At 42.1% G+C, this 25,690-nt stretch overlaps 1 protein-coding gene across 1 annotated transcript in view; it reads right to left on the bottom strand.

Moving 5' to 3' along the window:
- Vvl (ventral veins lacking) overlaps positions 1 to 24,238 on the bottom strand; it is a 43,682-nt gene extending 19,444 nt beyond the window's left edge. Inside the window, exon 1 of the mRNA XM_083051621.1 lies at positions 20,055 to 24,238. Within this exon, the coding sequence (XP_082907747.1) occupies positions 21,547 to 22,914 (1,368 nt within the window). The 5' untranslated portion in view covers positions 22,915 to 24,238 and the 3' untranslated portion in view covers positions 20,055 to 21,546. The remainder of the gene's footprint in view (positions 1 to 20,054) is intronic.
- Between the last annotated feature and the right edge of the window lie 1,452 nt (positions 24,239 to 25,690).

Below are 25,690 nucleotides of genomic sequence, written 5' to 3'. Positions count from 1 at the left end.
AGAGAAAAAAAAAGCAAAAGGGGTACAAAAGATACGCACACGCGATCAATCACGCAACAACCCGTGTCTCGCAATATTGATAAAAGAAAAGGGTACGACACGATATAATATATATGGATATAAATAATAATTTGCAAATTTTTCGCAAGCCGTTCTTTCTAATATTTTTTTTTTTTTATTCCTGTTGTATTCATGTGAATGAAATTTTCAAAAACAAGCTCGCACACCAAACATATTCCAAACATACCGTCGAAGAAGACCACGCTACGATTATCCATGTTTACATTTCGATCGTATATGTATATGCACGAGATATATCGAACCGCGAGATCTTTGCTTATAAATTCTCGGATGCGGTATAGAGAGATTATCTCTGCGATCGCTCTGGTATCGCAGCAACGAGAGCTCGTATATCCGAAGCAGACAGACTCTCGCCTCCTCTCTATCTCACTTGCGGCTGATCCGGTAATCATCCTATTTATGTGTCGCTATCTCTCTGTATTTCCGTCTCTTCGCCGGGTTAGATTCGTCCCGCTCCCTCTGGACCATTCGCGCTCGACGATCAGGGTGGATCTTTCCGTGCCACCTGTGTGTCTTCATTATTCAGCAATGCAAATAGATTGCTGGAGAGCGCATTACCATAATTAGATTCAATATTTGTAGCTTGTCACGCCGTTAACTATAATTCATCATAGCGACCGCGCGTCTATCGCGCCGATTTGTCAGCCCCCGATCTCATTCCGCAGGTGAAAAATGCATGATTGATACGTAGAAGCAGGGCTGCGGTGAAATTAGCGCGATCATCTTCCTGCGAAACCCAACACCTCTTCGACGTAACTAAATGGTCCCTATATTTAAAATATGCGGATGCTGTCATGACTGCGTGAATACGTGATACGAATGGATTTCGAATGTCATAAAAACGTGACGTGCGAATTAATTTTTCGAATCTCAAAAAGCCATCTGCAAGATGTATTAATTAATTACGGATGTATTACGATTCATTGTCAATATCATCTAATTAAATGCAACTAGAAATGTCGAAAGAAAAAGATGTTACATTCAGGAGACACATATTTCATTACATTTAATGAATTTATTTAAAACCCTGATGCACGACTATTTTTCAAGCAAGAGATTTTAATTTTAAGAAATTCAACAAAAATATCGAAGTACCTATATCTTTCGAATTATGCGAAATGAGTGAGAAATAAACTTAATGAAGTTCCTATATCTGTTGTGCAGTTTCTTAAGAGATCCTAAACCATTCCTAAACCATCTACTATAAATCCGTAAGCGTAACATTATTTTTCGTCATAAATAACGATACTACTCTTATAAATAACTCTGTAGAAATGTTATTTGCGAGAAACAAAACTTAACACGATGACATATCTGCGTTTCGATCTTGCGGAAAACCGCTCTGAAGTAATAATTTTTCTGCACAAATGTGGATTCTTGAGCGAAAAGCAAGGATGACGACGAGCTACGCCAAGTTAAACGATAAGCCAACACAAACATAGAATGACTGCAGTTAATAAATTTACCGAGTACAATAATAAAGGCTTCTTTTCTTCAACGTTGTCTAATTTGCATGAGCAGGAAACACAGACAAAGTATCGTATAAGAAGAATTGATAGATCTGTCGCGTCATGCGCGATTGTTCGCGCTGGAGTTTGTCGCTCGTCTGACTCCATAACTTCTAACTCTCGCGACACTACGTGTCAATCTGCGTCGCGATTTATCATAAAAGCTTCTTTATTATTTTTACACGTACACCACACATCCCGGTAATTCTGGCTGTCTCGCGTGGCTGACGAATATGGGTCGCGTTTATGTCACGGCGTGTCAACTTGTCATTATATTGTACGTTTCGCGTACGGAGTGCATTTCGCGAAGTCGAGACGCATTTGTAATGCATGACGCTCACCAGCACGATACTTTATTCCGAAGCAAATAAAAAAAAAAGAAAGATTTTGTCAACGCATGCAAACGCGTCTGACTGAAGGCAGTCGGTTGCAAGTTGGTCGGGAAAAATTATTCTCGCGAATAAAAAAAATGTACAAAGATAATTTTTATCTGAAGATATTTTTATGGAAAAGATATTTTATGTAATGAATATTTTTTTTTTAGATTTGACGAAAATAAATTTCTGCACTGTCAACTCTGAATTTCACGTGGTCTTTTCCGACAAATGTTTTCGGGTTAGTCAGTAGATCGTGGTGGACGTTTGCCCTCAATTAACTTTATAAGTGAGTAAGGAGGCGTACGCCCGATCGTCCGTCAGTTCGTCCGTATCTCGATTGCATGGGATGTCCATTCTACAAGTGCCAAATCTCACTACCGGGTGTTGGGCACTTTTATTGACGTGTAATGAAGCCACAAAAGAGCGGAGGAACTTGCAAAATGCACGCACCGAGATTATTTAAACGGAATGGCTATTCCGTTTGCATCACGTACTTGCATAAGGCATATTCTAGTAGGTGTTATATCTCTTTCCCAGCTGGTATTGAAATGCATTATTACATAATATAAAATATATAAATATTTAAATATATGTATATAAATACAAATTATAAAATATTAAAATATATATAAAAATTAATTCATACAAAATTAATTGTCATGAATTTCTAAATCACTCTTTAAAATTTTTTTTCTTTCAATGATACATCTATATCATAAAACTCTCGAGAAAAGTTAAAAATTATTTCTAAATTAAATATCTTCGCTACGAGGCGAGATAAAATTTCCCAATATGACATGGACATGGTTAGAAATATTTCTTAGCGAGATAATATTTCCAATCGAGTTGCGCACACATTGCGAGAAGGTCATCTCCTACGCTTTTACGGTCCGGCCAAGCGCCGGATCCGTCGTTTTCGCAACCGCGAGCGCGTTTCCGCGGGCAGTGCATAAGTCAAGCGAATGTCAGCGGATACTGACGGGATCTCGGCTACCTAAAAAAGCACGGTACTCTCTCGGGAGAGAAACGCGCGTTCAATCTTTATCCGTATATGCAGACAAACACACCGCATGCGTCTATATATATATATATATATATATATATATATATATATGTGTGTGCAAAATGAGAAAAAAAATAAGAAAAAAAAAATCGCGACGCGTACACATATGGATAAGCCGAGTCCGCCCACGCGAGCGTGTACCGTACAAGAGGCGTATACGGACCGCGTTCGTATGACGTGCGTTACACACACGTTACGCGTGTATATACGCACGTATGTAACGCGACACGTGGACGTACAGGTGTACGTTTCACGAGCGCATGCGTAGGCTCATTTACTTAGCCAATGCCATACCTGAGTTATTTATCTGTCTTTTACCCGGCAGCGCCAGGCCGAGAATGCCTCTATATATACGAGCCAACACTCCTAGAGTGCCGTACGCGCGTGGGTCCCAAGTTGTTCAAGGCCTACCTGGTTGTGTTGCTGTCGGACACGAGCGACGAGAGATCGGTTCTCTCTTTCCTTTCTTACGCCACGTCTCCGTGTCTCTCGATCTCTACGGTTTGTGTCTCCGTCATTTCGATCTTTCTCTCCCCGTTTCTTTTTCTTCCCTTCTCTCCTCTTTTCTCGTTTCTCTATATGTATGTATTCCTCTCTCGCGATCCCTTTCGTCGAGGCCACTGCGCAATTTCGCGAGAGAAAAAAAAGGGCAGAAAATATCGGCGAGAAAAAAAAATGACCAGAGAGAAACGAACAAGGTTGCCGTAAGGACGAGGTATCTCCGAGGAATCTCCCTGCGAAGTGGATCCGGTACTTAACATCGACGAGTTCGCGCGACTTGATGGTCTCGAGTGGGACCAAGAACGAGCGTTAGACGATGACATCGATATGCGCCGACGTATTTTCGATCATGTCGAGTGGAGGATGGTGTTGGGTTTGCGAAATTGACCTACGTTTGCAGGAGAGAGATTCGAAAACAACGAAGCGTTATGCAGCATGAGATTCTGAGCTTAGATTTGTTTACAGGTTCTCACCTGTTTGCTTATGGAACCAATCGATCACTTCTTCTTTATTTTCATTTATTTTAGAAGTAATATATGAGTGGAAATGTGAGGAAAAAATCCTTGTGACTGTCTAAAATTATTGTATTTTGTCGATTTTACCGTAAAGCAATATCCCTTAAAAAAGTCACGAAAGAAAAGCCAGGTAAATCACGGCGAAAGAAAGAAACGGGGATTCGTTTCGGAGATACGTAAACGATAGATGAAGTCTCGAGTATGCGGCTTGTGTTCGCTCTCCGTAGCCGGATTGTTGAGTGACGTCAGCGTCACCGGAAATGGAATGTAGGTAGCGGTGCTTATTAAGCTTCAGAGCGCGAGAGAGGGAGCAATAGAAAGAGAGAGAGAAAGATGCAGGCAAAAAGAGAATGAGAGGGAAAGAGCACGACAGGCAGGGGGAGAGAAAGAGGTCTAGAGTGAAAAACCGGGGAGAGGGAAGGGGATTGCGTTCAATTGTTTCCTCCGCACACGCGTGCCGCGTATGCACGTACGTAGGTATGTACGTACCTACGTCCGCTCGTATATAGAAGACGACGAGAAACGACGCGACGCCGTGCCGTGCCGAGCCGAAGATCCTAGTGTGGGCATCGGCTATTAAATCAATGCGCTGGTGTCAGGATCTGTTCACGCCTCGCTAATACGCCCGTGGAATGTCAACGAGACGACTACCTTGAGAGAAGGCTGTTGTTGCACTATGGGAGAGACCTCACCAAGTCGCAGAAGGGGTAAAATATATTTCTTCACACGAGTCCTTCGACGAGAGAAGATTTTAAGATGTATACGCGTTGAATAGAAATGTTGAAATAATTCGACAAAAATATTTGGAGAACAATTGGAGCACGATAGTTTATAAAATTAAGCTTCATGGATATCGACATTCTTTGTACTGCTAATTTTCAACTCTCTATGATTAAATTTAGCTAATAAAATTATTTCAAAGCTGGTTTGACCCCAATAAATTGGGCATGTTAGCATGTGCAGTAAAATATATATATCCTATTTTTAATTGCTTTATCTTTTACGATATAAATATAGGGAAAAAATAATCACACGTTTGAACTATTTTCTCGATCTCTTAAGTTGTTTGTGAACGAGGAATGAATGAGGAAGAAATTTGCGAAACCGCACTCGGGGAAAATCGCTTATTTAACCGATACTTAGATAGAACGCGCCTTGCGGTTTGGCCACGTATTATTCTCACATTTCCATTTCCTCATCGCGTCATCTAAACATATATATATATGCGCGAGCAAGAACTACCGCGTCTACACGTTCGTTACGCTCCGTATCCCTCAAGAGAAGCCAGGCATTAAGGGAGCGGCGAAATGTTCGTCAATAACTAATTAACAGAAGTAACGACAATTTGCGAGGCTCGAGCGACATGCTCGACAGGTTCGAACGAGAGGTTCTACGCGCGTGCATATCCCATAATTAAAGCCGGCGTTATCTTGTCGCGCGTACACGTTATCTTCCATTTCGTTTCTCATCGTTACACAAAATTACGCAGTTCTCCTCTTATGAAAAGTCCAAGTAATTAAAAAAATTTTAAATATATATATGTAATTTAAATAAATTTTTTTAAATATATAAAAAATATATTATAAAAATATTTAAATACATACATATATATAAAATATATATATAAAAATATAAAAAAATATTTGAAAAATATAAAAATATATATAATGGAAATTAACTTGTTTCTAAGAAAGTATTGGCTATTCTGCTTGAAACAGCCTGTACGAACGGCAGCGAAATGTCGAGGTCTGCTTGCACTTGTACAAATACACGCGCGGAATGCCGATGAACAAAGATCGACGGTAGCAATCCAAGATGAAGATCCAGTAAAATCGCCCGCGCGAGAGGTGTCGCTAGGTATAATTATAGTATTCCAGATAAGGTCGGAGTAACATGTAGCACCGACTTCGAATGGCTACCGGTCTCTTGTCCGTGCGGCCACCTTTATCAATCGGCTATTAAATCAATGCAGTGCCGGCCGATCGTATAGCAACGGCGTACACGCCTCACTAATGCGCGATTCCGAGGAATGTCGGGAGGGCAATCGGGATTGGCGCCGTGATAACGAGATCTCTCGAGAGAACCGGAATCTGTCCATATGGCGACTCCATTGAATTACTACCCTCTCGCGCCTCCTAATCTTTTAGCATTCAAATGGGAATCGGACTGAAGAGAGTTTCCGAACTCACGCTTCCTTCTTACAAAAAGGGCTGTTTTGCTCTCCACTAGAATCTTTTTTAAAAACTCTGAATACGCTCTATTCTCTATACGAATTACGTATTTGTATTTAATTTTATAATAATCACAATTTTTTTAAGAAAGTTACACTAGTAAAATGAGGTACGAAGTTGCTGCGATGTATTTTTAAAAAAATCGTAAAGGACGCTTTTGAATGAAATATTGAAAAAAAGTCAGTGTTAAAATTTTAGAAAATTTAAGGAGACCGATGTTCGCGCAAAATTGATCGTCGAAGAAAACGGCGCAGATCCTGAAGAACGAAACGTCGCGACACAAATTGCAGCGTGCACGCGCGAGTCCACGCAGACGTCGCGTTACGCCTATAAAAATAATTTCGGTAGGTGTGAACGAAATCGCCGAGGGAAGGGATTGAGAATACGAAGGGAGGATGAGGAAAGGACTGCGGGAAAAGGAAACTAACGAAACACGAGTCCCAGAGCGCATGCCCGCGATGAATCGGAGGGGTTGATAGGGAGTCGAATAGCGCCTGCGCCGGCTCTTCATCCCTCCGTTTCCTCCCTTCTCTATGGACCAACTCGCCTCTCTCTTATCAGCCGCCCTACTCTCCGCTATCATCCCCTCTCGTCCGTTTTCTCTCTCCCTGTCACTCCCTCCCCTTCCGTCATCGTTTTTCCCATCGTCTCTCGTCTTTCTCCTCCATCCCTCGTTAGCGCGTTTCCCTTTCTCTTCCCTCGACTTTCCCTCTCTTCCTCCTCGAAACACTCGGATTTTATCCCTCCCTCGCTCTCTCTCCCTCATCGAGCGTCTCTGTTTCTCCGTCTTCACTTTCCTTCCTTCTTTCTCTCGCTTGTCGGTCAGTTTCATCCCCCTTTCGATACGCCGCTCATTGTTCGCGCGTGTCACGCATCGCCGAGGTGAAACCATCCGACGATTTCCTGGCTGGCACCTGGTTTCGCGCGCTGCTTTTTTCTTCTCTGTCTCTCTTTCTCTTGTCTGCTTTCCACGCCGAAGCCGTTGTTACCGATGACCGGTCGGAGGGCACATACGATCGGTGGATCGTAACGAGACGACGGAAGGGGAGAACGACTTCCGAAGTGACCGATGTCACTGTCAATGGCGGAAGAGCGGGGCTAACGAGGGTGTGACAGGTGTAGCGTCAAATTAGTACATTTGTGATCCCAAACCGGGGGCGAGTAGCGCCGCTGGGGATGAAATCGGTAGAAGAGGGAGAGACTTGTGGCCTTATAATAACGATGTTTAAAGGCTGTTGCGTTTTTGCGAACGTTATTTAAGATAGGATTTAAACGGTTTCGCGCGAAGATAATGTTATCGTCAATCTGATGCATTACGTAGTATCAATCGTCAGATTCTAACGCTTGATAAATTATACGATTAACACTGGTAATAGAATAATAAATATTATAGACTCTCTTTTTAATCTTATATAACGTACTTTGTGTCATTATTTGATAATGTTAATTTATCAACGTTGCGATGTTTATTTCAGAGTTACACGAAACAAGTATGGTATATCAAGATGAATGGCGGCATCATAATATCTTGCGAGATAATTAATAAACAGGTATAATTTCTTAATAATTTCAAGATGAATAAATTGCAGATATAAATAGATTTTAGCATATTTAAAAAAATGATTTCCTCTGCTCGGAGAGAAACATCTGGAGCCCGCGCGTGTTTAACAGCTTAATCACGGAATGCTCTTCGCCGAAAACGCAATGATGCAGTGAGAAAAGTGCTTACATTCCGCGGCGTATCTTGCTTTCTCGAGCCTTCGCGTGTGATGAATCTTAATCGGATGCACATTTCCACACATAATTAAAGCCGATTCGCACATTAACATAATAATCTGCCTCGCGTGGATACGCCCGGATGGCGCGCCGGGCACTTAAACCCGTTGCACACCGGGGAACCGTTCTTTCGTCAGCGCCGGAGGAACCGGAAGCACGTGTCAGCCACCTGATCGTCACCTCCGTTGAGCGTTGGGCGACCGGCGTGCATCGGCATACAAAAACAGGGTTATTCGTATCACCGCATCGATCTTTAATAACACGCTCTTTAATCTAGAACAGATTTCTCTTCATCGGATACCTCTGATATCTCTTATTTCTATCAATGAATACTTTCTCGACTGCTCATTTTAATTCAAGTCTATTAAGCACTCTATTTTATGGGAGAATAATATTTTATTATATATTTTTAGCCCCCTATAAAGCCTAGCAATCTAATTTAGAAAACATTGATACTTTGACATTCTTGCTGCGAAAAAATAGATTGCAATTTCATCGAAAAGAAAATTTGCTGTTCTAGATGGATGATGATCGGTCCAGATGACTTCTTACAGAGTCTCGAAACGAGTAACGACAGCTACGAGGTGATGCCGGATCTACCGCGGCTATCGATGACCACGATTATTATTATCGATTATCATTACATCCCCCGTCTTTTACTCTCTCGACGGAGATTATACCGGAGCACGTTTTGCGCGCTTCCGAAGTGAGTAGATCGTAACGCGATACTTTCGTCGTGACGCCCATTCGCGTCTCGATTGGCCAAGATCGCCGCACCAGTCAGGAAGCCGCGATCTTCGCCACCGGCATGCCGGGATTTGCATATTAATGTCTCGGCGATTTTTTTACGTCATCTTCTCGTGTGTATTATTGTCGCCGGGTTTCCGCAAACGTTGTACGAAATTAATTTCGGAAATTATAAAAATCGCGTTTACCGACGATCTCTATAAAAATTTAATGGACGCTTAACAACTCCTGTAAAATAAAAAAAAACCCGAAGAAGCGATCGTTAAAATTAAATTGAGATTGAAAGAGTATCGTTGATTCCTCTATTACGCTGTACTATCGAAAAGTCAAGTATTTGATTCTTGATTTAATCATTATTTTGAATGAAATTGCTTGCGATTCTCGGACCGAAGGATGAAGCGGCTTGAATAATGCATCGGAAGGTTAATTTGTGCACGGGGAAGCCGCAGCAGGAAGCGAACGCAGGCAATGAAATCGACGGGTTGTTTCCCGGCCACGCGATCATATCCTTTCGCCTTTAACGGCCGTAAAAATAAGCGCGACATAAACCGCGAACACAATGCGTGTAAAAACCGACTGTAAAAATGCAAGAGACGCGGGAGGAGGGGCTGGAGTGTGTGTCCCTTTTTCGCTGCCGCGAAAAACGCCGGCAGAGAAATATTATTCCCTCGAATAGATTCGGCGGGTTGTAAAAGAGGAGCGAGACGCCACGGACTTTACCCGGTCGAGATTTACGAGACAAACGAAACGCGTTCGGAATATAACGGTCAGTCGTATCCTGGGCGTCGTTTGGCGTGGCTCGAGAGGTGGTTAAAGTGCTTTAAGCCCGTTACACAATTGGGACATCGAGTTCGGAGCTGGAAGAAACGAGCTGTTACGTGGTCGTCCTATCGATACGATAAAGACGACGCCCTTTTATCGAGCACCTCTTGCACCTGCTAATCTTACGGCGGCGAGATCGCCGAATGACAGATCGCACGGATTGGAGCAAAAACGATAAATATATCGAAAGAAAAATGTTGAAAATCGTAAAATTAATACAATCAAAAAATTTATATCGATTGTTTATTAGAAGGTAATTTACTCCAAATTTTGCATCTGCTAATCTTAAGGCAACGAAAACGCTGAGTGACGGGTCAATGATCAAATTGGAGCAAAGCAAAAAAATAAAATATATATCGGAAGAAAAATTTTGAAAATTGCAATATGAGAAATTAATAAAATCAAAAGATTTATATCGATCGTTTATTAGAAAGTAATCTAATCCAAATTTTAATCCAAAAATCTTCAAAATCTTGCTTTTAATATTCTATATATTACTTCTCGAATTAAGAATTCAATTATTACAAAATCAACTCGGCACATTAACTTATTTAAGAGAGAAAATAATGCATTCCATAATTTAATATACGATCAAATCAACTATGCAAACCGTTTAATTATTTGTAAATAGATGAATTGGAATACGTAGAGTATATGTAGAGATTCTTCACATAATATTTTCACATAACATTGTGATATATATATTTTTGCCGCATAAAATAGAATCCTCCTCCACTCCCACGTGGAAAAACTGGACCAAACGTGCCATAGTTCCAATTAATTCACGGGCATGTAGAATAGTTATGTAGAAATAGCGTGGACAAACCATCAAAATCGGGCGACAATCTAAATATTTCACGGCCCAAATTTAACATGACGCGACAACCAATAATTTCAACGAAAAGCATCAGATCATTCAGGTGATATAATGAACATCGACATACTGGTTGCGATAGCAGAAATCTTGTTACGCCAAATCGAAAATGATTTCAGCTACGATAATAATTTACTACGTGCTCTTCTCGATTAGTTTCATCGGACTCTCAAAATTGTCCTCCAGTGTAATATCGGACAGTAAAGTGCAACGAAGAAATCAGAATAAAATCAAGTCGATCAAAAAACTACACCGTGAATATAGGAAAAATATTTTTAAGCAGCGTTTCAAACAAAAATAATTAAAAAATCGATATTTTCCACGCAAATCCTTAATTACCGAGGAAACATTATCTTTAAAAAAATTGTTTTTCCTTCTATCTTTAAACCTGAATTATGTTGTAGATCCTTCTAGATATGTAAACATGTTTGTTTTATCCTTTCGTCTAAAAAAATTATCATTTTTTGTAATGCAAATTTTTCACATGGTTTACGTCGCGATTCTGGTTTATAAAGCAATCTATTTACGTAACGCTTACGAGGTAAAAAGAAAAATGCCCAGAAAGAAATAAGCGATATAATAAATATATGAGATTCCGATTCCGGAATCATCCAATCAGACATTAAAATTTTAAATAGTTTAATATTGAACAACGGGAGAGAGCGACCAGATTATTAATAGTAATTAATAATTAAAAATGCGAATCTACATAAAAAAATTATAGTTCTTAAAAAAAGAAGATATGCGTTAATTACTATCGGATAATGTCGATGTTAGAGCCTTTTTTTATTTCGAATTACGTCATTCGACTCGGGCAGTAAAATCCCGATGGGAGGAGACGACTTGCTTCTTGCTTCTTCAAGGTAAAACGTGCCACGATATTCGATTTCGCGATAAGCAACAACGACACGAGCCTTTGATGCGTAACCGTAGGCGTAGCGAGGAACACCTTCGGAATCAGTATGATGCGCTCGATGATGAGCAAACAGTAGGCTATCTCTGGGAGCTCACGAACGTTAGAGCAATGTTTTCCAACCTTCTTTGCGTAATGGACTAAATGATGAAAACAAGTTGTGAAACATAAAGAATGCGCTTCAAAAATAGACGTATATATTAAATCTTTAATACATGTTATAATAAAAAAAATATATAAAAAAGAATTGTATTAATTATTCGAAATAGTTATTAAAATCTCGTACGCCGATCAGCCTTCTAAATATATGCACGTGTTGAATCACATGTGACCCTAATTGATTATTAACGTAATATAAATTCAATAATTCCAATTTTCCGACGTTATCAAGTTTTTATCGATTGTTTTTACGATAATTGAACAATACTTTTATTCAAACATGACATGATATAGAGACATATATATAAATATAATGAGATATACTCGTTCCCCAGAATATCACAAACGACGCTTAATCAATTTCGCTATCTCAGGCGTGTTTCTTTCTGCGACACGCGATTATTCCGCTTGTCACTTGGCCGTCACGGCAATTTCATCATATCGTGTGATAATTACACACGATGCGGTGTACGAGATGGAATAATCGAGAGATCGGGCGAGGTTCTCTTCTCTCGCGCCGTCGATCGACAAGCAGAGAACCGTACTTCGGTTCGTGGAAACGCGAGAGACAATCGCGAGGAAAAGGTTCCGGAGAGACGAAGAGTTATTATAAGGTTCGATCGATTGTACGAGCGAATACACTTTTTTTCTTTCGCCGTTTTCTCGTGTCGCTCACGTTACTTATTAAGCTCTTAATTAATGCAATGAAAGACTTCAATATCACGCCACGGTTAAGTCGCGCGAATGAACTTTTGCTGTAATTATTCATGGATACATCGTGGATGGAAATGAGACGCGAGAGCAAAAGTGTTCGCCCACAATCATTCGACGAAAGGAGATAAATCCCGAGAAAAAATTAGTTACCTCTACGAAATACTGAACAGCTGATTGATCAATGACGCGTCAACATTCATTTCCGTGAAATTCGAATGGATTCCTTTAGTAGAGTCCTTTAATTTGGAATGCCTACTGAATGTACGACCTTATCTCGTGCAGAATCTTATCATAACGAGAAACATAAATTGTTAGCAATGACCAAGACTGATTAGAAATTTTCGCATTTATTGGATCAACACATACACACACGCATACATACAAATATACATGCGGATTATAATAGAGCAAGTAATTTACGGTAGATCTGTAGGACAAGATTATTTTCATGATATTGATGTAGATAGAATATCAAAAAGGTATAGAGAGAGATGAGAATTTTCCAATTACGGATGATGATGATGGTCCGATAAATAAAACAAAATGCCAAGTGTGTATTGTATTACTTTCATGTCGTTTATTAATCAAAATTCAGTAGTAATTTAGCTTTCGTCAAATTCTAACAAAACGTGTGCTCACTCGCCATCACTCGCCAAATTTTTATTTTTACGCGTTAATAATAATTAAAATTTAATTATATTAATAATATACAGCATTAGATGAGCGGGAGGAAAGAATTGTTTACAAATGCGTATTTAACGCGATTTCGTGTATACATATGCGTATCACTAAGTTATCTTTACATGTCTCTTTCTCTCTCTTTCTCTCGTGTGCACATCGCTCGCAATTTGCAGCATCCGCATGAGTTAATATTTAAAAAAAACGACCATCAAGAGATCGGGGATTAAAATCTATCGAAATCGGTGTAATTTTTACATTTTGACATCTCCCAGATGTATAAGAATATAATTTACAAATAAAAAAAGTAATATTTAAATATAAAATACAAAATATATAAATTATAGAATCTTCTCAGAGAGAGAAATATGTTTCAAATCTAAAATAAAAATTTAACACAAAACATAAAATATAGAAGATGGTATTTTATATTAAAATATTCCCGTGTCAACTTTATTTGAAATATTATTCAAATATTTTAACAAAGAGATATAACAAAAAAATTGTACTTATCGAAATTATACCGATTTCATTCTCTGATCGCGAGATCGAATCGAAGAGCGCGATTGTTTCGCGAAATAATTAAGTACCATTGACTTCGTAAGAAGGGAAAGAAAAGAGAAACGCCTGTCTCGGAGAACGATTCAATTAGCAATTGTCCAATTTCGCGTTCGCGCGTGTCGATCCGCCCGGAAAAGGATTTCCTTAATTTCCTTAACGAACAACTGCGCTCCTCGACCTTCATGCGCCCGAAACACATTGTTCGCCACGATTCGCAACAATCGACATCGGTTTTTCGCCAGTCGCACGCGCGCACCTGTCGCATTTCTGTCGCTCGCTTTTCACACCTTTTTTGTCATCTTTTTTTACATTTTTTTACAAAAAAAAGCGTCGAATTTTGCACAAACATCTCATTCATCGTTTCCCAATTTCGCATCGATTTCTCTCTCTTTCTCTCCCTCTCGTGTTTCGGCGCTCTAAAAATGAACAGTCCGATTGTTCAGCCAATAAAATCATCCAGCGCGATCGATCATCGTTAGTTTCGATCCCGATGACGCCCATTTTTTTTTTTTGCGCACGCGAAGCTAAATTATAAACGGCCGATCATGCATCTCGATGCCGATAAGTAAAATCGTTTGTCGATATAATAAAATCACTTGGCCGTGTACCCGTTTTTCCTTTTCCCTCTCTCTCTCTCTCTCTCTCTCTCTCTCTCTCTCTCTCTCTCTCTCTCTCTCTCTCTCTCTCTCTCTCTCTCCCCCCCTTTCATTCAAATTATCATCTAACAATAAGCGATAAAAATCGTAAGAAAGTATTGTCAGGTTTTATGGGGAAAAATTATATTGTGTTCTCTCGTTTCGTTTCTCACAACAAATTTAACCGCGATGGCAAATGATTTTGTTGCCTCAGCTCTCACATTAAGGTGGATACAAACTTGTTGCGTGTCCTCGTATCGTATAATCATTATATAAATTATTATTGATAATTAAGATTATATAATATTATATATAATATTATATTCAATATATATATAAATATTAATATTAATATAATAAAATATTAATATTCATATTTTTTTACTCAATGATGATACGATACTTCTTTTTTAATATTCTTATTGTTAGAAAAAAAATCTTATGAGAAGTAGTGTGCAATAACAAATGGTGATCAAAATTAAACATACATATCACATACAAGTCTTTGTTAACATATCTCCTACGCGACTTGTTAATGTGACGCGATTATTATCATTATAATACATAATTAATTGACTAATGTGAAAGATTTGTAGCCAATGCGCTTCTTGAAAGAAGATTTTTCTAACAATATTTATTTCGCTAACAACTTTTTATGCGGTAATAAAAAAGATCACATCATAAAATCAACGTGCAAGGGCAATCTCCGCAACGCGGAATTTATAATTCACGAGCGTCAATTGAATTATGCGGAACAGCGTATATAAAAAAAAATATATACACATGTATATGCAAATGGCGCAAGTGAAAATCTTTTGAATCACTTTAATAATGAGCGTCGCGCGTCAATTCGCATATCATTCATATATACACGATTTTTGCGTTTTAGAAATCAATTTACAAGCATTTTTAAATTCAACATCGCGGCAATGTGTGTATTCACTTATACGATCACAATTATCGAGATTGTACTTGCCATTGAAATTAAAAACAGTTTTACAATTAAAATCATCGACACATTTCGCTGATAATTATTTTTCCAACATTGCGGTTTGACACATTGCGGTCAACAACAGAATGTATGAAAACTTTATTAACGAAATCTTGGTCGATGCTTTCAATGTGATCTCTTAGAAAAAGTGAAACTTCTCGTAAGCGATCACTATTTCTCGGCAAATCTGATTTCCTCGCGAGGCGCGAAATTAAACTCAACGAAGTCGAAGATATATTCGACATATATCGTGCTATAGAAGATATGTGAAAAGAACTCGGTGATAAGCATCAGCGGCCAATTGAGCAAATAATCACAGAAGCTATGACTGATAATAACATACGTAACTTCGCGGATGTCATTATCGTATGTAATATACGTATGTAAAGCCGCTATTTTGAGCAGAAAAAAATAACGCGTCACACTAATAATAAGTACAAGATCAGCTTTCTTGATAAAAAAAGAATTTCTATTAATATTGAATTTGCAAATATTTATGCATGACACGCTTAAGCAAATTTCCGAGATTTGACGCGAGTTTTTAATCTTTTCGAGTACGCGAGTCTGAGCGTTCGCGAAACTGCTATGAAATTCTCGCCACGTGTTAGATTTATTCGAATTTTCTTCGTACACGAAAACAGATATTTATACTCTCTGAATCATATATCATAAGTAGAAAGTCAAAAGATATCCAGTCAACGAGCCAAACCGCATAATACTATTTATTTCTGAAACACCCTGCAGCTGGTGGGTTCCAAATCGACTATCAATTTACGAAATATAAACGTTTCTGTACCATCATTATTAAGAGAGAATAATCACGTATGTGAATAAAAAGAGGACGTTGAAAGAAAGGCACGGTAAAATACACGAAGACTGACGAGAAGGACATTAGCGCGAGCTTAACGACGTCGGACGATGTAATGTCTGAAATTTCTTGAAGCGAACCTGCGGGAAAATGGAAACGTTTCTATTACACATCCTCGCCGGCATCAGTAAATGGACCTAACAAGCATTTCACTCGTCCTCGACGACGGCGCGGCGATTACGTCAAAGAAGGACAACTGTATTCCAATGAACGAGGAGGCTAACGAGCGTCGCTAATGCAGGAAGGACTCAATGGCTCTATCTTCGCACGAGGATGGACGGTCTAATATCGAATCTCGTAAAATTCCAAAGCCTCGTCCCGGTAAGCAAATATACCTCCGCCGTGAGCGAACCACCGTGTGATAGTCATAGATAAGACCTAAATGCTCGGGCGATAGCACACGAGGAGCGAATACGCGTTAACTGATTTGTAGAAGACGTTAATTCATGATGTGCAAGGGAAAACAATCGATCGTAAGCTGAAGAAGTTAAACTTTCAAGATCGTGATAAAGTTAGAACACAAATTATCCAGACAAATAAACGTAGGTGTGATTTACGAAATTGGAGAGATTCGGAGGAATTTTTTTACAACATTCTCCATACTTGTGTTAATCAATTCTATGAAAATATTCATATTAGTAAAAGACAACGTGCATTTTTTTATAAATAATAGCGAAACCAAAGACTAGATTCATAGGCATTTTTTAGATATTTGAAATCTAATATATCACGTGTTGCGCAACGACTGAATATTCTTAAATAGGACCCGACAGGGCCAAAAGGTTGGGCCGGGCTCAGGACACTGTGCCATTATCGAAACGTCGAGGAATTACGGAATTGGACGGCCCGCGATGCGTTAAGCGCATTATAACGATCAAGAATTACGATGATTAGTCGAGAGAGCGGTCTGGTCCCCGGTGCGGAGGTAGGCCTTGGCGAGGTGCTTTACGGTGGGCCCTCCTTATTAAAGTCCCCACGACGCGCGCTCCCATGGAACGATCGCCGCGCGTCCCCATAAAAATATCTCTCTCTTCCCAAATTGGATCGTGAATTACAAGCCGCGTTTGCGCCCCTAAACGACTCTTTTAACCCGCCAAGTAGATACCGTTATTAACGCGTTTACCGGGCAGTTTATATACACCTAGTGTATCGTTACGCAATCTCAACTGCCAGACGCAAGTACGACACCGCGGAAGCGTATAAATTATTCGTCGGTATTTCGGTAAATATCGCGCAATGTCAACGCGGTGTTTCGGGCATTAATATTATAGATGATGACGGATTTGTTGAATTACCAACGACGGGTTCGTTGAACTACCTTATTCAAATAAGAACCCGCCTGTCAAGAGTGTGCTTTTTACGATGACCCAAGTGGTAATGAGTCGCCAATATTATTATCATCTTTCTGTTACTCTAAGCATTGTATTCTAATTACAACAACCGAGGAATATATATCAAATGAAAATATAAATCGTGCAATTAATAACCACTCTCTAAGCTAATATAATATTCTAATATTATATCATATTATATAATATTCTAATATTATACCATGTGTCGGAAAATGTTGTGCAAGTAAAATTAAAAAAAAAAGCGTGAAAAAATTGTATGACAGTTTTCGAGACTCACAAGATTTTGGAAAATATTTTTTTCGCTACATCAATGTCAAATTTCGCAAAAAAAAAACTGGCAAATCGAAATAACCGCGAGGAACAACAACTATGTCAGATATAGCAGCATCAATAACGATGACGCCAGGCAAATGAATTCGCGCGATACGCTGCGTAACGAGTCTACCGATGAATAAAAAGAAAAGGAGATGACGCCGCGTTTGCGTAGGCACATTGTTGGTACATCGGCGCGACTAAACCAAGTACCACACAACGATCGAAGTGGAAAATAAATCGCCGGAGAGAGAGCGAAGGTGCGCGTCGGCGCTATGAAGTTTGCGACCACCTACGCGTTTCATACGACGCCGAGAAAAAATCGCAAAAAAAGGCGGAGAGTCGATCGAGAGAGTTCGATAGATAAAAAAAAAGGCTGAACAAAGCGACACTGAGAGAAGGTGATCGAGGGGACATTCGAAGGGGATCTTCCGACGTTACTTATATGCGTATTCAGAACACAATCTCGAGATCATCGATAATTGTTAAGGCGCGAGAATTATGCAGCAAATATTATAGAGATTGGAAAACATTGATATGCTTGATTAGTCAACGATTGATTGATTTGAAAGAGAGAGGGAGGGAGAGATAGAGAGAAAGAGAGAGAGCGAGCCGCACAAAAAAACGCGGGGATACTCAGGATGGGGATGCACGAGACACGTGACCACCTCCGCGCCGAACGGCTTTAAAACAACATCGAAAAAAGGCGGAAAGTGAAACCTTGACGAAGCGCGAGAGCAAAAACAGAAAAACAAACGATCGATCGATCTCGTCCCGATTTTGTACGCGCGTGGCTCCTCGAGACGTAATTTAAATTTCATAGAGCGCCTACGGTCATGTTTGTTTTTCGTAAAAAGAAACTTGCAACTATTTACGGAATAAAATGTCGCTGAGAATTTTAACTCGATTAAGCAGATACTCCTGTGTCAACAGTAAATATCTCGCGAAGAAAAAAATATTTTGCGATTGTCTAGAATATTGATTGTATGGATATAACTCCTTTAATAATAACAATATACGATGATGGATGAAACGTGCAATTTCTGGTCGTTATTCGAAATTATCACATGAAACATGTAAATGAAATTTCTCGTCTATATTCTTATTATTATACATTTTCCGATCGCTTAACATTTAAAGACTACAGCGCGAACTTAATTTTAATACCGACGGCAAGAGTGACAGCTTCGTCATCTTTATTTCATATCACGCGTGAATTAATTATGCGCATTTCGAGATTCGCAGACGCAACGGAGAAAAGAAATTGTGTGCGAGATGATGATTCGTATATAGAGAAACGATCGACAGACAAACCAAAGAAGATTATAGGTGGAAGCGCAGCTGGTTTATACAAGAACAATCTAAAATTTCGTATACCATTTATGCGAGAAAAATACTCTCTTTTCTCTCGCAGCACTTTAAATATTATATTCCGCGACTTTCATCACCTTACGTTCGAAATTTAAAATACATTGCATAGGATCTAACAACAGAGAGAATAAATATGAGCGAGAGATTGTACTATTCTTTATAATACAAACACTACACGATAATCTGATCGGGCAATTAATAACACACTTCCACGTAAATCACATAGTTTATCATCGTTTATAATACTACTACACACTTCGTGACGTAAAATACAGTATACGATACTGCGCGCGAATCGCGTGCGTCAACTTTGCATCTGCCTAAACCCATTAAAAAAAAAAAAAAAAAACAATCCAGACAGAAGAGAAGACGAGTGAAACGAGAAGCGGAGAGGCAAGGGGAAACAGATTGAGAGAGCGAGAGAGGAAGAGAGTCCTTCGATACTCGATGCCCGGCAGCGATGGAAGACGACGAGATAATTCTCGGCACCGCGCTCGACTCCCGGGCGTTACAGGTATCGATAATATTGACAATGACAATAATAATTATTAAATTATAATTAATCGCAATAATAAGAGACAATAATAATAATAATAATAAGTGACAATAATAATGGGGTGGCGAATATTATAATAGCAATAATAATAAGATCACCGCGTGATTAAACGCCGAATTTGCCACATTTTATACAACATTTTCTCGAGACCAGACAATGAACGTCACAATAATATAATAATAATAATATGATAATATATATAATAATATAATAGAATAATGTGTGTAATAATAAACATAATAATAATACAATAAGAACATAGTTAAAATCTTGCAATCTATACATAGACTTTCAAATGTATCGTCACACGTTCCGCGCGTTTTCATATACATATATATCCTTTTTCTAGATTTATATATAATAATATATCATTATCTATATATATATAATATATATATAGATTTCTTTCGTGTGTGTGTATATACACATATAGATTTATGTATACTTACTCTTTATACAGAAGGGGTTTTTCGCGCGAGGGGGGATCTGTCTTGCCATCTCGCTAGGATTTCGCACGCGCTTTTCCGACACGTGTTTCCCTCTTCGATGTATGTGCGTGGACATTCCTGTCCCTTTTATTATATATAAACTGTCCCTCTTTTTTTCTACTTCGTCGCGCCGCATATTCTTTGTCTCTCACTCTCTCCCTGCCTTCTCTCATTATCTTTTTTCTTCCTCCGTCTATTCCAGCTTCTGCGTCTGTTTTTCTCGCTCGCCGACGACGATGACGACGACGACGACGATGACGATGACGACGACGACTCATGTTCTCTCTCTCCCTCTCTCACTTAACTTACTAGCTTTATCTAGTACATTATTTACAGTCCATATTTATACTTATGTTACATCATCCGCCGAGTTTGCTCCGAGCAAATCCCGCGCGAACACAACACTTCGCCCCCTAACGTTCTCTTCTTGTCGCCCGTTCGTCCGTCCCGTAAAATTGTCCCGCGAATTTTCAGACTCCCTTCGCGGACGATAAGCGGGAAAATCGCACGCGCACGGAAAAGACACCCTCGCGACGCGATGTTTCGTGTCCGATACTCGATATCCCCGCTTTTGTTCGCGGGCGAGAGAAAGAGATAAAAACGCATCTCCGTTTCTTTTTAGCCGCACCCTCGCCCAAGTCCGCATCCGCGCACCCTGTTATTAAAACCATCCTTCTTCGGGTTCCCGTCGGAGACCGTCGAGTCTCGAACGTCGAAATTCACTTCCGCTCACCAATGATGACGAAAGAACAACAATAACAATAGCAAACAGGCAACAAAGTCCGCGGTCCAGCTCGGACTCCGCGAGACAGACGAACGGGCCCCGACCTGACCGCACGAACGAGGAACGTCATCACTACGGCTGTACCCCTCGAGAGAACGACACTGAATCTCTTCCTAGGTCGCGTCGCGGAAGAAACACGATGAGAAGTTATCACTTATCACCGGAACATCGCCGATGAAGGAAATCGATAACGACGACGACGACGACGACGACGACGATCGGAAGTATCCTGAAGAGCTCGGAAGGATGTTCGCCGATAGCCGCGACGTGTCCTCTCTTATCCCGTTTTTTTTTCCTCATTCCGTTTTATCCAGAGCTTTCATCTTCTCTTTGGACCAGGGGCGGCGGTCAAGGTCAACAAAAGATCGCCGACCGAACGCGTCAGCTCCTCAGCCTCCCCGGTAGACCGGTCTCGGCCTCGTTGAACCCCGTTGAATCTCGTTGAACAAGCCACCATTTCGTATCCTCGTTTCGGTAACGAGCGCTGCCGTCCGGCAGGTAGAAAGGGCGCCGTGAATCCGTCAGCTACGAAGTCGTGTAACTGCCGGTGCGCGCCTGAAGGTAGTGATGATAGAACGGTGGCAAGGTCGTCGTTTCTGCCGTCGACGACACATTTATCGAGTTCTGCGAGGTTACCGCGAGGCCCAACGGGGGAGGCCCCGGCGAACGCTAGTGAGCCGCAAGAGAGTGAGCCGTAAGAGCCTGAGGGCTGAGCATCGGTGGACTGTGGCTGTGGCCCATGGGCGAGCCGTGTAGGTGATCCTGCGGATGATAACCCTGATGAAGACCGCCCTGGCCCTGGTGGCCCGGCGGCATGCCTTCCATCATACCCTCGCCGAGCGTATTAGGCGGCGTCATCCTCTTCTCCTTCTGTCGTCGATTACAGAACCACACCCTGACGACTTCCTTCTCGAGTTGCAGCGAGTCCGCTAGCGAGGTGATCTCTTGAGCCGAGGGTTTAGGCTGCTTGTGAAAGTGTTGCTCGAGCGCGCCCTTCACCGATACCTCTATCGATGTTCTCTTCTTCCGCTTCCTACCTTGGGCGGCGATCTTGTCGATGCTCGTCGGCGAGCCGGTCGTCGAGTCTGCTTCCTCGAGCCACTTTTGCAGCAACGGCTTCAACTTACACATGTTTTTGAAGCTCAACTGTAGAGCTTCGAACCTACATATTGTCGTCTGCGAAAAGACGTTGCCGTAGAGTGTACCGAGTGCAAGACCGACGTCCGCCTGGGTAAAGCCGAGCTTGATGCGTCGCTGTTTGAACTGCTTGGCGAAGGCCTCGAGATCGTCCGACGTCGGCGTATCTTCCTCGCCGGCGCTATGATCCCTGTCGAGAGGATGGCCCGCGTGCAGCGGATGCCCCGACGGTGGACTGTGATTGTGTGCGTCCCTTAAGTGATGAGGTAATCCGGTCTGATGATTGTGCAGCTGATGCGGATGCTGGTGCGGATGCTGATGCAGCATGCCGTTCATCGCCGCGTGGTACTGTTGCAGGGTAGTGGGCGAGGCCGCACCACCGCTAGGGTTGTAATGCGCCGACGGAACGACCGGTGCATGCCAAGAGTGCGGCGAGGCCATACCCGGAGACTGATGCGTGCCTCGATGGTGCATGCCTTGGTCCGTCGCGTTTGCCGCGACTGCCGTCAATGGTTTCACGTCGATACTCGCATTAGCCTGATGAGGATGATGATGCGGATGATGGGTAGTATGGTGCATGCCCATCGAAGCCGCCCAGGGATCACTGCCAGGCGGTAGGCTCACCCAGGGATTCGCCGACGAGAGACTCGCCGACGAGAGGCTCGCCGCCGGATGCGAGAGTCCGTTCGGCGACGGCGAGGACGACACCTGATGGTGATGGTGATGGTGGTGATGATGTTGCGGCGCCGGCATGTACTTCATCTCCCCGGCGTCGGCGGCGCTGCGGGGCGAACCCGAGGAGTAGCCACCTACGGCGATGTTCATTCCGATCGTTGTTGAACCACCATCCAGGTCGGTAGACACTGCGCTACTAATCGGCATGTACGTGGTAGCGGCCATCTACTTTCCGCTCGTCGAGAGGCTTCGCGAAACCCTCTCGGTGTAGTTCCACGCCGTGGAACGCCCACGTTTCTCGCGCGCACCCCTTTCGCAGAAAGAATCCTTCGAACGTTGATTTCCGTCGATAGATAAAAGAATGAAGACTTTTATATTTCGATAAAAAAAAATCTCCACGAAAATATCGATTGTCGAGGTAGAGTCTCCTCGCAAGATCTTAGATTCGAGCGTTGTCAGTTGTATGCCTAATAGTCACCTTACGATGAAGCAGTTTTTTTTTTTAATCACTCTTCACTCGTGGCACAATCCACAGTTCGCGATGATACACTAAATACCAGACGAAGCTGGTCATCGCTCTCGACGAACCTTCGTCCATAGTTTCTCAAGATTGTCATGCACGCGATGATGCAGAAACATCGAATCCGCGACGAAAAAGGCGTCGGTGTATCGTCTTCTTTGTCGTCTCCAACGGGGTGGATCCCCGCGGAAGGAAAGCGTGGATCGGAGCACCGCCTTGTCGCAGCACTCCGGTTTTCCTCCTTTCTTCTTGTGGCACGAGAATCACAAGCGGGAGATCGATTTCTGGTTCCGACTCTTTGAGACGAGTCGGAAAGTCACTCGCGACCAAGGATATCGATTTAGCCGAGATCACATATCCCTGGTGGGAATTCGAACTTGTCGAATAATCACTATCTCTTGAAAACGACGACGACAACGACGACGACGACGACGACGACGACGACGACGACGACGACGACGACGACGACGACGACGACGACGACGACGACGTCTACGGCGATGCGAGGATTACTCCACACTGATGTTGTGTCCGTGGCCCCGATGTGGTAAACGCGAACCGATGATGACGATGCACGTCGCGACTGCACTCGGGGGTTGCCACCGCGAACCGACGACCGAGCAACGAGCGAGCGACCGACCGGCTCGGCGTAAAGGGACGTACGACGGTAATCGCGGAACGGAAGAGACTCAACTCGACGGGAGTAGAGTAAGTATATGATGTCGTGCGTGTGTGTTCCTTCTGGCGGTGGATGTCCCTCTCTTTACGTGAGTGTACGTATGCGTATACATACGGTATACGTGTATGCGTGAGTGTGGGTGAGAGAATACGGGGAGAGAGAGAATGTGTATATATGTGAAAGAGAGAGAGAGCGAGAGAGTGTATGTGAATGTGTATGTGTATGTGTGTGTGTATGGCGGCGGAGGAGAGACGGGTTAGAAAGATCTCGCTCGGGCTTTCATGCGTTATGCATGTCGTAGCTGAGAGCGACTGACTGCCTCGCCTCGCAGCTCGCCCGAGGTTCCCGAGGCTCCCGGAGCCGCTTGTGGTGGAAGTACGTCATGCGCGCTACCGTCACGTTCATCCCTTCCAAACTTGTATACGCTGTTTCTGATTGGTCGACCTCGCAAGGTGGCCGTCGATGTACGTCAGCATCAGGCGGAACCTGAATAAGACCTGCCTACGAAGGCAGGCAAGGCACCCCAGGCACCAGTCCTTCTCGACCCCCTCTTGTTGTCACTCGACTACGCTCTCGCCTGGCTAACGATGCTCGTTCGCTGATGCCGTCGACGTTGCTGCTGCCTGCTGCCGCGCTGCGCCGCACCTCACCGCATCCGCATCCGCACCGCACCGCACCGCACCGCACCGCACCGCACCGCACCGCACCGCATCGTATCGGACCGCGCCGCATCGCGCCGCAACCGCGCCGTTCCGTTACTCTCGCGGCGATTCGGAGAAGCGTGACTCGAGCTGTCGACTCCACGCGACAGAACTCTGTTTCACGTCCGTCCTGTCATGACCTAGACTCCTCGCGACTTCTTCTCGGATGTGCACACAGTTCATCTTCTCTACGTTTACGTTCCATCGAACGTTGTGTCGTTTTTTTTTTTTTTTTTTTTTTTTCAAATTTTTCACCGATCACGGTGAACATTGTCGTGATCTCCCGATGAAACGCGCACGCATGCAACAGGTACTAATTTCTACGGATAATTGTATGCATAGTGAGGCACATCGCTATGGCTCGGATATTCCTGTCCTCGTAATGAAGTATATCTTTGTGAGAATATCCGGTGGGGGTTACACGAGACTCATAATGCGGGAATCGCGCGTGGAAGGCATCATTAATTAAAGTAACGATAATATATAGAAAATATAACTCTTTACCTAGATACAATTAATAGTCACAGGATCTTTATCTTTTTTCCATCTTCGAATTTAGAACAACCGTCTGAATACGCGATTTTACTCCGCTGCGTCGCGATTGTTCCGCGAGAACCACGATGGCATACTCGTCACGTACGCGAGCGAAAGATCAATTTTTCAAGCACCGTCGCGGTACAATCCTGCTCGTCGACAGTTTCATTTCCTTTTCGCGTAGCTCGCGGTGCAACAGGTGTACGGGTAATCGTTGGTCTCGACTCGTCCGCTGATTACGCGCGCCTTCGTTATCGATATTCCGCACCTCGTACCATAGCGAGAAGCAAGGAAGGATAAGCCAAAAAGTTTAATCCCAGTCCGAAACCTCGATTTATGAACGGCAAAATTCTCCTCTTCCCAAAAAAATGATGATAGTTACATTGAAAATAGAGAAAGTCATATGACGAATGGACTATATATAAAACAGATGCACAGATTTATATAAACTTTAAATATTTCAGTATTTTCGGAACATACTATTATTTGCGATATCCGCGAAATTGATGAATTTTTCAAATTCACAGATATAGAATTTTCAGCACACATCATACTGATTCGAGATGA

Source organism: Prenolepis imparis, unplaced genomic scaffold (assembly GCF_030444845.1).
Source record: "Prenolepis imparis isolate NDT839.2.m4 unplaced genomic scaffold, iyPreImpa1.0 SCAF_12, whole genome shotgun sequence".
Taxonomy (NCBI): Eukaryota; Metazoa; Arthropoda; class Insecta; order Hymenoptera; family Formicidae; genus Prenolepis; species Prenolepis imparis.
The sequence above is the reverse complement of the archived record's forward strand: the minus strand, read 5'-3'. Positions and strand labels throughout refer to the sequence as shown.